The following is a 13,963-nucleotide window of genomic DNA, read 5'->3' as shown; positions in this document are numbered from 1 at the left end:
GTAACTATAGGCTAAATTTACTGCAGTTACTTGCAGTTGAATTCTGTCTTGCCTAGCTCACTTTTTTTTTTGATATTTGACAAGCCAGTGTAAGAGTATGACTGTACTAAAGGAAATGACAAAGTTGCACAGTCATTGTAGGGAACTGGACTGTGAGAATAAGTGCCCGGCGACATTAACTTCTGCAGATGCATTTATTTGATTCAATCATTATCATAATCCAGTCCTCTATAATGAGTGTTCTATACTATCTCTTCCTCCTCTACGTCAATCATACTCTTACACCATTGCCAAAAAAAGGTCTTGTTTGCACAGCATTTAATCACTAACTGACCCTCACCAGCACAAACCTACAACTACAATGCTCTTTTAGAAATCAATTTAAATCCTATCAATTTCACTGTAGAAGCATACAAGTTACTACAGCATGCATTGCTAACAGACAAGAAATAATTTCTCACAAATACATATCGCTTCATTATATCCATCACTGTATTCAATACTGCTACAGTCATAATGAAAAACAGGCAATTATGGCAGTGCATTATTTTTAATTGGTGAGATAGATACATAAGCAAAGCAACTTAAAATTGTGAATCCTCTAGGTGTCCTTATTATAGTGAGGTAGACGGACAGAAAAAAAGACGACAAACCAAAAAGATGGACAAGTTAGTCCATCTCGTATTCCAACTCTCCACAGAAAACCTACATCTCTGATCAGTGTCTAACTACCTCCTAAATGGTTCCATAGCTTTCACCCCACTTATCCTATTGGGAAAATATAATACATTAAAGAGGGCAATTTTACAAATTAATTCAATTACATTAATCCGAAAGGATACAGAAGATGGGAATCCCTTAGTCAGGGAAATATTATGAAGTTACACGTTATAATATAGCAACATGCAGCTTTGCACTGACAAGTAACTGAAATGGGTGTGGTCTTCCTTCAGGTGAGAACAGAGCACTTAATGTGATGAAAAATGAAGAAGTATTGACAGCAATGAGCCTTTCACCAAGGCTTAGCTCTCTTTGTCTCCCTTCTGTCTGTTTTGGAAGACAAGAAAATACACCCTGCAATACAGATTTTAATTCCTTCAATCTGCAAAGAAAACATCAGCAAAGGTGCCTTGATTGTTTAGTAATTTTGAAGTGCTATTCTTGGTTTCTATGTGAAAACTCCTGCAGAGTACTTATTCAAATCCTCTGCCATTATTATCCAAAATTGGTGCAGTGGCAGGAGACAGAGGGTGATGGTGGAAAGCTACTTGTGTGACTGGAGGCTGGTATCCAGTGGCATAATATAGGGGTCAGTGCGGGGTCCCTTATTGCTTGTGATGTACATAAATGATAGAGATGAGAATATGCCTACGTGGTTGGAATAAGAAGTATGTTTGTAGATGACACACAGATTAGCCAGATGGTTAAAAGTGGGGAAGGAGGTCTTCAGTTACAGGAGGATATAAAGAATTGGTCAGATGGGATTTAACCCTGCTAAGTGTGGTGATACAGTTTGGAAGAGACTACTCAATGAACAGTAAGATATTAGGAAGCTCAGAGGAACAGAGGAATCTCAGGGTGCATGTCCATTAATCTCTGAAAGTGGCAGGGCAGTTTAATAAGGTAGTTAAGACATTCAGGACACGTGCCTTTCTCATAGAATCCCTACAGTGAGGAAAGAAGCCATCTGGCTCATTGAATCCACACTGCGCTCCAAAACAGCATCCTACCCAGACCCACCCCTCTACCCTATCGCTGTAACCCTGTATTACCCATGGCTAATCCACCTCGCCTGCACATCCCAAACTGAATACCAAGTTCTACCACTTTATGGTCACTGTTTCCAAGGGGAACTTTCATTTCAACAGCATTTCTTAAATCTGCCTCATTACACAGCACCAGATGACTTCATTCAACATATTGTTCTAGAAACTGTCCCAAATATACTCTGAATTCTTCCTCATGTCTTCCTCCGCCAAACTGATTATCTCAATTTCCGTGAAGATGAAAGTCACCCAGGACTTTCAAGTGTTTAAATATCACAATCCTAAGTTTCATTCAGCCAAAAAGTTTTGCAGTTAAAATAAAAGCATTGACCTCAAAGAAAGCAGCCCTCAAAGATCTAGCAATCCTTATGGCAATGTTTTCTTGTCTCCTGATCGCAATTTAACTCTGCTGCCAAGTCAAATGGACATCAATAAACAGGTTAACTATTGAAATCTTCTCAGATAGCAACAAGGTAATTCCTTTTTTATTTGTTCATATGTGCGACATGGTCTAAGCCAGCATTTATTGCCCATCCACAATTGCGCTTGAGAATGCAGTGGTCAGCTGCCTTCCTGAAGCATTGCACTCCTTAGGGTGTAGGCACATCCACAGTACTACTCAGAACAGAGCTCCAAGATTTTGAATCAGCAATGTTGAAGGAATAGTGTTATGATTCTGTCAGGATGCAGTGTGACCTGGAGAGCAACTTGCAGCTGGTTTTCCCATGCATCTGTTGCCCTTGTTCTTCTAGGTGGGAGAAGTCATGTGTTTGGATAGTGCTGTTGGAGGAGCCTTGATGAATTTTGCAGTTATCTTGTAAACAGTACACCTGACTGCCACTATGCATCTGAGGTGAGGGGAGTGAATAGTGAAGGTGCTGGATGAGTTGCCAATATAGCAGGCTGTTTTATCCTGTATAGTGTCAAGCTTCTTGAGTGTCATTGGAACAGCACCCTTCCAGGCAACTCCATCCCCCTCCTGACCTGCACTTTATAGATGGTGGACAGACTCTGGGCAGACAGGTGAATTACTTACCACAGAATTCCTAGCCTCTGTCTTGCTTTTGTAGAGTGTATTTGTATGACTGCTGTCGGTCTTCAGTCTTTGATCAATGGTAATCCCACAGATCTTGGGAGATTCAGCAATGGTGATACCACTGAATGCCATGGGATGATGACGAGATACTCTCTTCTTTGCCCACTCTCCTAGTTTGTTCAATTCCTTCTGCAGCCTCCCTGTCTCCTCAAGACTATCTGTCCCTCCACCTATATTGATGTCATCTGCAAACTTCATAACAATGCTCTTAGTTCCTTCGTCCAGGTCATTAACGTATAATGTGAATACTTGTGGTCCCAACACTGACTCCTATAGGACTCCATTGGTCACTGGCTTCCCACCCTAGCTTCCCATTCTCTGCTTCTGCCAGTCAGCCAATCCTCTATCCACGCTACTGCCTTGTCCCTAACAACATGGGCTCTTATCTTATTTAGCAGCCTCCTGTGCAGGACCTTGTCAAAGGCCTTTTGGAAATCCAAATATATCACATCCATGGCTCTCCTCTGTCTAATTTGCTTGTTACCTCTTCAAAAGAACTCCAACAGATTTATCAGCCATGACCTCCCCTTGATAAAGCCGGGTTGACTCAGCCCTATTTTACCATGCACTTCAGTCCACAACCTCATCCTTAATAATGGACTCTAAAATCTTACTAACAACCAAGGTCAGGCTACCTGACCTGTATGTTCCTTTCTCCTGCCTCTCTCCCTTCTTAACCACAGGTGTTACATTAGCCATTTTCCAGTTCTCTGGGATGCTCCCTGACCAGTGATGCTGAAAAATCACTACCAATGCATCCATGATCTCCTCAGCTATCTCCTCCAGAACGGTGTGGCGTAATCCATTCGGTCCAGGAGATTTATGTACCATTAGGCCTTTCAGCTTCCTGAGCACTTTCTCCTTAGTGATGGCCACCTCACTCCCTAACCCTCTTGAATTTCTGCTTCTATTCTACAGCTTTTTCCAATGCAAAAACTGATGCAAAGTACCTAATCAGTTCCTCTGCCATTTCTTAGTTCCCCATTACGACTTCTGCAACCTTAGTTTCCAGCAGTCCGGTTTCTGGTCTCTTTCCTTTCGCATATCTGAAAAAAGCTCTTGCAATTTTTTTTATATTACTTGCTGGCTTAACCTCATTTTTTATCTCTCCACCCTTAGTATTTTTTTAAACTTGTCCTCTGCTAGCTTTTAAAGACTTCTGATTCCTCTGGATTCCCACAAATCATTGCCAATTATATGTTTGTTCTTTTGGTTTTATGCTGTTCCTAACACATTGTGTCAGTCACAGTTGTCTCAATCTCCCATTAGTATATTTCCTCTTCCTTGGGATGAATTTCTGTTGTGCCTCCCGAATTATCCTCAGAAACTCCTGCTATTGCTGCTCCACCATCTTAGGACCTGGGCTCCCCTTCCAATCAACTCTAGCCAGATCCTCCCTCATCTCTTTGTAGTTACCTTTGCTCAATTGTTACACCGTTACATTTCTTTGAAAGTGTTGCTTGATAGCACAATTGACGACCCTTTGGTTTACCTTGCTGATAACTGACATTAGACTCTTACGGTGGTAACTGACCAGGTTGAATTTATCTTGGTTTTTTGTGTATAGGATGTAGCTGCACAATTTTCCATATTGTTAGGTTGATAACAGTGCTGTAACTGTACTGAAACAGCTTGGCTAGAGGGGAGGCTGGTTATGGTGTGGTGAATCGCCTCACTTTTAATTCAAATTTTCAATGGAGTTCTACACAATTATGATTGTTTTAGATTCCATCTTAGTCCATGCAAATATGCAAAAAAGGAGTTTCTTTTAAGTCTTTTTTGAAATATGCAAAATTTATTTAGCTTTAGACAGAAATATAACATTGCACAAATATATAGTTAGCTTTTCAGGGCCAGTGGGTAAGTTTAGTTATAATTATGAGGTTAACATGCTATTAAAAATTGCTCCCCAGTACTCTGTAATGGCTACTCGCAAAGGTATAAACATAGCCTTAAGGGTAACTGTTTTGCACTGCCAACTATATACCTAGATGTAGTAACAGCTAACAGACAGCAACAGTTTTTTTTAAAATGCATCCTTAAAAACACTAAATTGATGACTTGCAATTTGAATTTGGAAAACTGTCAGTAGTATCCTGTCTGCTGCTGCTGCTGATATTTTGTGTCAAATTTAGCTCAGAGTTATCGAGCCGGAGTGAGGAAGTAAATTAATGCCAACATAGATACCATCATCAATCCCATGTCTCTTGGGATAAATTTATTCCAACTGGTGTGCACTTATTCATCTCCTTCACACTGTCAGATTTAGTAACTCCTGACAGGCTCTTCTCCCAATGCAGTCACTGTCTGACATTAGCCTATTCCATCCACAGCTAAAATCTCTTGTAATACACATTGGAACGTGTGCTGTCCATTACTTACTCCAAATATTAACTCTCACCTCCAATACGACTATCTGTTTCAATTCACGTAAAAATACTGTTATATTAAAAACAGACATCATTAACAACTGTTAGTTCAGCAAATGTCCAAGGATGTTAAATAAAATGTACATATCATGAGAAAGATCACACACTGCCCTCACTCATGGGGACTTTGGTATGCATTTTCAAACCATCCCTCCCTGATTAGCATAACAAGTTAACCCCTTGAAGTCTAATACCTACTGAGACAGCTTTGTATTATTTAGTCATAGCTGACAACTACCTATAACAGCTCAGATCCAATTCACAGACTAACAAGTATCCATTACAAAGTGCACACTCTGAAACACACTTACCTATGAGGTGGAATACAAGGTACTGAAACTACAGGCGCTGCAGCCCGTTTTTCTGCTAAGATCTTCCGTGCTTTCTTCATTTTTAGCCTCGACTTGGCTTTGGCCTTTTTCACTTTCTCTGAACTGGGCCCCTTCCCGTCCTCTCCTTCATCGTCCTCCTCCTCCTCGCCTTCACTATGGGAAAGAGCAGGAGGCTTTCGTACTGACCCTGGTGGTGTGTGAATGTCACAGTACGCCGTTTTGCGTACACTGAATGAGGTGCCGTTCGCACCAGTTTCCCGCACAGGCTCCATCTTCATGTACAGTCCCGCTTGCTGTGCACAGGTCACATGAAATGCTGTGTAACAGTTGGCTTTGTGGCACTGGATACATGCCCCCGACCCTCGTTGCTTACAGATATAACAAGTCAACTTCCAACGCGCTGGTGGGATGTGCTCAATACTGTCAATCGGTTCTAGGAAAACAGTGTTTGCAAAGCAGACTTCTGGGATCCACAGGGCACAGACTACATGTGCCCATCGCCCATCATCTGTCTGTTTAAATGCACCACCCTTGTTGGGACATAATGCACAATCTACTGCCCGTGAAGGAGACTGCAGACACCTACGACAGAGCCACTGGCCCTCAGGGATATAGGGGACTCCATAGCACTCCTGGTGTACAGCTAAATTACACATATCACAGAAAAGAATCACATTGCTATTTTGGCACTCGCCATCATTACAGATACAACAGACAGCATCCTCATCGATCAATGTATTTGGGTCTCCTTTGTTGTGGCTTTCAAAGTAGGATTCTTTCTCCAGCCGATCCATGAGGTACTCAAACACCTCCTGTGGAATAAAGTTCACTCCTTCGTTTTTCCTTTTCTCATTCATGATGTCCAGCCAAACATAGTCCTCCTCATCCATGTCGTATTCAACCTCCTCATCCAATTCCTCTACAGACTTTTCAATGTAACGGTAATACGACAATGGGCGGGGAGGAGCATCTGACGCACTGTGGTCAATTTCACGATAGATCACTTCAGGCAGTTTGGTAGCAGAAGCACTGGTGTTATGGCTGGAGTCCTTGCGCTTATCCTTGTTTTTGTGCTTGTTGGCTTTCGGGGTTGCCGTCGGAGTCTCTGCATTTTCCTTGTTGCTGTTGCACTCAACAATATCCTCTGCTGTCGTGTCATCCTCTGACAGCACCTCCAGATTATCAAAAATGCTAATCCTGTGCAGCCGTCCTTCAATGTCCACCTCGACCAAGCGCTGCGCCTGAGCATATGTCAGCATCTCCCGGGTCGGTGACTGGGAGATCTCCGACGGGTTCGGAGACTGCTGTGTGCCCGTCCGCGAGTTACGCCCCTTCTTCTTAGGCTTCCGCACTGGGGTTTGCTGAGCGGGGTTGTCATGATCATAGTGGTACAAGTGGTACTCAATGCCACTGTAACTTTTGTAGATTTTCCGACAGCTCTCCACCGGGCACTCATAAGGAGGCTTGGTTGCACGCAGGTTGTGACAAAATGTTTTCACATCAAAGTCCAGACCCATCCTGCTATTCCTGAAAACAGAAACAAAAATCGAATCAGTGTTACATACTACATATCAACAGGACAGCCTCATTAGATACAATCTGTTAACATCATCTGAATTACAGAGTTCAAGATATGGAGTTGTGCCACTGGGGAATAGACTCCAGCAGGAAATAAAAATCCATAAGATGGTAACCTTTCTGGAATTCTCTGACATTTCTTTACAAGCTGTGCTTGGTTGTTAATATTATATCCCTGAAACTGAAGTATTTGGGACTTGATCTAATCTACTGATCTAAATGTTTTTTGAGTTAGGAAGATTACTACCAAGGATAATTTGCATGATTACAGGGTGACAGGTTAGGAGAACAAGTCGAGCGTCAGCTGTACATGTTCTTCACAAGTCAGGTCAGTTTAATGGCAAGTTGACAGGTCATGAAACAAAGCACTGCTCTGCTTCAGCCAGATGTTGGAATCACAAAACGTGTCAAAACCAGATGTGGTGATGAGATATGTAGTTGCTCATTGACCATGCTGAGTGGGTATAACCAAATAAAACAAAAGTATTGCACTTGAGATATTTAACCAATTTAATCTATTTCCAGTATGTGACAAGGCTTACCTAACCATTGTAATTTACTCAACAGAGAGCACAGTAGCAACTGTAATAAAAACAGATGGAAAATTGTCACAGACCATTCATTATTCATGATCTTACTTAACAAGTCAAATACATCACGGTGCCTTGAATGGGCAGGATTCACTCAGCACAGTGTGGTGCAAAGACATTGGGTGAAAAGTTTAGTCAGACTGAGCAATGTCACCTGGTAGCAACACACTGCTGTGTTTGAACTAGCTCATGTTTTTTTCAGTGTTGTGCTAAACTGAGCTAGAGAGCATTCAGTTTGTTATGACATTAATGCTATTGCGGTGCCTAAATGACCGAATCTACTATCAGTTTTGAATCACAGTAGCGTGTACTTAAGTTGTAATAAATATGTTTCATTTTAGATGGTATACTTGTCGACTATTGCACCTGACTGTGTGGAGTTTCATTCAGCACATTAAATGTTACTATGCTTGAATCGTACAGGAAAAACACGAAAAAGTCAAAAAACGATTTGCGTCACAGGTAGACAGAGTGGTAAAGAAGGTGTTTAGCACACTTGCCTTCATTGCTCAGGCCTCTGTGTATAGGAGTTGGAGCATTATATTGAGGTTGTACAGGACATTGGTGAGGCTTCTTCTGGAGTACTGTGTCTGGTTGTGGTTTCCCAGTTATAGGTAGGAGATTATTAAAGTGGAGAGGGTTCAGAAGAGATTTATCAGGATGTTGCTGGGAATTGAGGGCTTGACTTATAAATAAAGGCCAGATAGGCTGGAACTTTTATCACCAGAGCTTAGGAGGTTGAGAGGTGTCTGTATGAAGGTTTATAAAATCATGACGAGTATAGATAAGGTAAATGACAGGTATCTTTTCTCTAGGGTGGGGGATTTCAAGACTAGTGAGCATATTTTTAAGAGGACAGGAGAAAGATTTTAAAAAGACATGAGGACCATTTTTTTTTTTTTACACAGAGAGTAGTTCACGTGTGGAATGAACTTCTAGAGGAAGTGGTGGATGCGGGCACAGTTACAACGTTTAAAAGACATTTAGATAAATACATGAAATGTTTGGAAGAATGTGGGTCTAGCACAGGTGGGATAAAATGAGTTTAGGATTAGGGTTAGCATGGACTGGTTGGACCGAAGGATCTGTTTCAAAGCCGTACAATTCTATTACTCTATAACAAGATATCAGAATGGGAACAAAACCAGGAAGGTGCACTAATTGGACAATTTAAGTTATCCCACACACAGCATCAAATCCATGTCAATATCCCACATTTGTCTTGCACTCCTGTTTATTGATCCTGCTTGCAGAACTTGAGAACTCGCTGCGGACTTTTCTGATTTCAACATTGCTGCCATGAAACGAAAGTATTCATGGTCACTGAATATATAAATCCCCAAAGAGAGTTCAAACTCATCACTTACCAGAAAAACAGAATGGTAATTTGCAAGGATCCTTAACATAGCACAATTTCAAACACTGACAAATCCAGGGAAATGCTTCGGCATTTTTATCTTTAACTTTTAACTTAAATTTTATGAACTATATTTATTCCTTCCTTTGTGAATCCAGCTCCTTCCTTCTAACATCTGAGCATGAGGTGCAAACTGCTCCTACAATCTAACAGATAACTCATGTTTACAATTAGGATATGCACACAACTGGTGCACAATTTTGTCCATTCCACAATTTGACTTCCTTGTAGAAAAATACATGGGCTCAACTTAGAGCTTCCTGAACTAGTTATTGACAACTTGCCACATAAGAATTGCCACATGTTTAAGTATTTTGCAAATGTTATTGGTCAAGTGGGCGGTACGGTGGCTCAGTGGTTAGCACTGCTGCCTCACAGTGCCAGGGACCCGGGTTCGATTCCTGCCTCAGACAACTCTCTGTGTGGAGTTTGCACCTTCTTCCCGTGTCTGTGTGGGTTTCCTCTTGGTGCTCCGGTTTCCTCCCACTATCCAAAGATGCGCAGGCCAGGTGAATTGCCCATAGTGTTAGGTGCATTAGTCAGGGGTAAATATAGAGTAGAGGAATGGGTCAGGGTGGGTTACTCTTTGAAGGGTCGGTGTGGACTTGTTGGGCCGAAGGGCCTGCTTCTATATTGTAGGGAATCTAATCTAAAAGAAAAGTGAGTTTGTCTCCTTTCATACAGTCAAAATTCTGAGAGTTTGAAGACTAAATCTGTTGCTGTTTCAAATAATTATTCATGGAATGACATTATGGATACTTAACCCTGCCACAGCAAAAACAATAGACATCTCTCAGTTCTTTGCAGGAGCATTATCGAATAAAATTTGCCATGAAGCCACATAAAGCAATATAAAGTCAAGTGAAAAATCTTGGTCACATAGGTTTTAAGGAGCATCTGAAAGAAGCAGAAATTACTCCAGGGGTTTAGATAGGGAATTTCAGAACTTCAGGCCCAGGCAGTGGCACGGCTGCCAAAGGTAGAGTGTATTAATATGGGCTGTCCAAAGGCTGGACTGGGGGAAGTACAGAGATATCAAAGGATTGTTGTGCTGAAGTGGTTGACAAAGATGGTTAGGAGACAGACCATAGAGAGATTGGAAAACAAGGATTAGAGTTTTAAAAACTGGTGATTGCTAGGAGCCCACGTAGGTCAATGAACCGGTGAGTGATAGCACCTGTTGAGTTAGGAAGTGAGCAGCTCACCTGCAGATAAGCTCAAGTTTACAGGGGTCCCAAGTGGGAGGTTGGTCAGGACAGCACTTGAACAGGTTTTGGAACAAGCTAATCGTATATTCATAAAAAGACATAACAAGTGATCTGACATAAAAGTAAGACTTTCTCTATTTCATAGCATAGGTTAAATGTGTTAGTTAAATACACCATGCCAGCCAGGACTGCGTTTGCAACCCTGATGGTTTCAATGACACAGCCACTGGTACTGGCTGCAGAACAAGCAGTTAAACCACTTGCTTTGCAAACAAAGAAAGGGGCATGTAGAACATTCAGCAATAAATGTTTTTAAATACTAGAACTACATCTGGGAGTGCATAAACTCAATGTTATATTTTTCATTAGATCTTACTTTGCACAAAACATATCAGAATTGAATACCCTGAAACACCAGAACATAATCAATCCAAGCGTTTCCTACTTGTCTTCTGGCTTTTACCTCAGGGCAGAAGCTATCAGAAAGTTAAACACTTCCATTTCAGTTTAGTTCCAAAAAAGCCAAAGAAATTACTAACAGAAATAACTTCTTGATGCAAAGCACATTAGCAGTGGTCTGAGACAGGCTGACTTGATAGCTGAACAGTACAAACAGCCCCAGTCATTCAATAAGCCAATCTAGAGCAATACCATGGAAGATCAGCCAGTAATCAATAAAAGGCTTGAAAACTGAATGTTCATGGAGCAAAGTGGAATTGTAAAAGCTACAACCTTTCTTTAGCAATGACAGATGCAACTCCAAGTGATAATCAACCACATTCAAAGTGAAGTGATTCGCATAGGCACATCGTCTGTGCACAGCATTATGTTGACCCAGGGATGCCAGATCCAACGTTGTCTGCATAAAACAAACATCCATGGGCAATGCTTATAAAATTGTGCAATACCACAAACATTTTCAAGTTCAGTGTTGTGTGCACAGCAGTAATTGTCAGATAAACAACATAATAATCTGTCTGAAATATTTCAAATCCAATGCTTGCACCAATGGGATGATGGCAGTGTAGTGATAAAGTCTGTGAACTAGGCTAATCTAGTCTAATGCTCTGGGGACATATCTCACTACAGCAGCTGGTAGAATTTGAATTTGGAATATAAAACTGTCATTGATTGTTGCAAAAATCCATTTAATTCACTAACTTTCTTTCGTGAAGAAAAACCTGCCATCCTAACCTGGTTGGCCTATATGTGAGTCCAGATCAATAGCAATGTGATGACCCTTAATGCTCTCTGAAATGCCTTGCTAGCTACTCTATTCAATGATAATTAAGGATGGCAACAAATGCTGGATTTGCCAGCAATGCCAACATTCCATGTATGAATAAAGAAAAAAATACTCCACACACAGAACACATTAGCAAAAGTGTAACTTCATACATCATGCTGCAAGCAAGACATTGACCACATTTGCAATGGTGCTTTAAATACCATCCTTCATACACAACAAAGAACAAATTTAACTGCAACCAAATGACGAATCAATACCAACAAGCATCTGACTCCAATTCTATCTGTTTCATTCATCATATATTCACAAAACTGCAAGGTAACTTTTAACTCCAACAATGACATATCAGGGAGATAGCTCTTAGCATAACAAACATAAGCATAACCAGCTCAATGGTAATAGTAGCATTGGCCTGCCAAATCAGCATACATGCACAATAATTGTGAACTAAATTTTCAATTTTCCGCAACTGTTTGCTGAAAAACCACATCAGCCATAGTGACACTTGGATCCTTTTGGCAGCCTCAACAAAACATCAGCTCTGCAAATAAATGACAAAATGTATCAAAATTAAAGTTGTTCTTTGAGTTTCCTTCCATCTATCAGCATATTGTACAACAAATATTTATAACTGAGGAGCGGGAGTTGGACTGGTTAAGCATTTAAGAATAGAGCAACTGAAAAACATACATATTTAAGTATATTACCAAGTTAAGAGGATGGATCATTTCTGTTGTGCTCCTGTGGTGATGTCAGTGTAGAGAGGTGATGGTGTGTGTGATTAGATGATGGGGATTTGCAGTGTGCTGTTCCAGAGCAGGCCCATCACCACCAGTCAGTCAGTAAAGGAACCAGGCTGTGGGCTCCATAACAACAGCATCTCTCCCATGGGCATCCCCACCCCCACTCACACACAGAGGAAGCCAGGGTTCAGGAGGAGACTGAACACAGAGCCAAACTCACACAGACACAGAGTCCAGACCTGCTCCAGCCTCTCCTACCCTCTCTCTGTTACCAAATGGCTCTTTCCCCCTCAGTTTGAATGTTAACCCAGGGTTCCACTCACAAGATGGAACAAAGGCGCCTCCTCCACCAACAACTGACTCTGCATTCAGTATACAGCACATTCAACACAATCCACACCACATTAATTTCCTGGGATAAAACACGCAAGGCGCAAAGAGGAAAATCTGACTAGAAATATATGCATTGCGATGATTTGCCCTGGTCCATTCATTCTGAGCGCTCACAAGCAACTCTGTTTTCCAGCTGCCTGAATTATCAGAATGAATGAAAGAAGCGAATCTGCTGGGAGTGATGGGGAGTGACAATCCGGGCAGCAAATGCAGTGACTTGTTTATCAACCGCACTTTCGAAAGAATTAATTCCGAAATGGACACTCAGTGGCAATGGCAATAACTGGAAATAAAAGTACGAATAATATATTCTAAACAGAAGGGGAGACTGCCGGGTTTCTTTCTATATGAGATGTCAGTTGCCGGCATGACTTAGACGAATCGGTTGACGCGGATGGTAAACTGAGTGGATGCGTTTGCGGTTGGTGAGGGAGGCGGGGAGGGGCTCTCGTAAATTAGTTCAAATGTAATGGTTTCAGCTCGCTGCAATGTCGCTGGGCGGAACCCGGCATCGCGGGTGTGCTGGGTGGGGAGGGAGTAGCAAACGACCGTTGTCAAGGCGGGCGGCAGCGAGGGAGGGGGGGAATGGCTGCGGTTTCCAGGGAAACCGGTTCCTTTCAGCGGAGGCGCCGTGATCGCAGTGAGGGTGAAAGGTCGGAGCTGGGAGTGAAAGGTCGGAGCTGGGGTGAAAGGTCAGAGCTGGGAGAGGGGGGAGGTGAGGGAGACAGAGGCTCTCAGCAGGAATGCGGCAGTCGGCACAAAAACTCCAACCTGGGTCTAGGAATCTGCTGCAATTGCCGCTCACACCGAGAGCGATATTTAAATATATATATATATATTTAAAAAGGAGCCAGCCTTGTCGCACGGAGGAGCGCGAGGTGAATTACTCCCAACCCCAAAGGCCGGTGACTTCTGTCGCGGAGCGGGTTGTGTGAGTTTGATGAAGCAAAGGTATGAAGCTGTAGAAAGTGACTGGTCGTCTCATTGTGTGGAACAGCGATGTTGCACTGTCTCATAGAATCCTTAGGGTGTCGAAGCAAGCCATTCGGTCCATCGAATCCACACTGACCCTCTGAACAGTATCTCACCCAGACCCACCACCCTGCATTTCCCATGGTCAAGATAGTGGAACCATTAACAATACAATGATAGAACAGGACTT

At 42.1% G+C, this 13,963-nt stretch overlaps 2 protein-coding genes across 7 annotated transcripts in view; one reads left to right on the top strand and one right to left on the bottom strand.

The window, feature by feature from the left end:
* brpf1 (bromodomain and PHD finger containing, 1) overlaps positions 1-12,747 on the bottom strand; it is a 54,613-nt gene extending 41,866 nt beyond the window's left edge. For 2 of the 4 annotated variants that reach the window (XM_087994158.1, XM_043707788.2), the window contains exons 1-2: positions 7,744-7,762; positions 5,603-7,150 (exon numbers count right to left, since the gene is read on the bottom strand). In XM_087994158.1, coding sequence (XP_087850284.1) covers positions 5,603-7,150; positions 7,744-7,751 — 1,556 coding nt within the window. In that variant the 5' untranslated portion in view covers positions 7,752-7,762. Of the gene's footprint in view, positions 1-5,602; positions 7,151-7,743; positions 7,763-12,372 lie in introns of those variants that run through there. The other 2 variants (XM_043707789.2, XM_087994157.1) reach the window with 2 other exon arrangements.
* ccdc51 (coiled-coil domain containing 51) overlaps positions 1-13,963 on the top strand; it is an 83,850-nt gene that overhangs the window by 46,439 nt on the left and 23,448 nt on the right. The window contains exon 1 of one of the 3 annotated variants that reach the window (XM_043707795.2): positions 13,527-13,752. The exons of 1 other annotated variant lie outside the window; for it this stretch is intronic. The gene's annotated coding sequence lies outside the window, so the exon portion shown is untranslated. Of the gene's footprint in view, positions 1-13,526; positions 13,753-13,963 lie in introns of those variants that run through there. One more of the 3 variants, XM_043707792.2, reaches the window with a different exon arrangement.

This window comes from Chiloscyllium plagiosum, unplaced genomic scaffold, assembly GCF_037043375.1.
Source record: "Chiloscyllium plagiosum isolate Xiang-an unplaced genomic scaffold, Cpla_swu_hap1 HiC_scaffold_14, whole genome shotgun sequence".
Classification (NCBI taxonomy): Eukaryota; Metazoa; Chordata; class Chondrichthyes; order Orectolobiformes; family Hemiscylliidae; genus Chiloscyllium; species Chiloscyllium plagiosum.
Note: the sequence above shows the minus strand (reverse complement) of the source record. Positions and strands in the feature narration are given on the sequence as shown.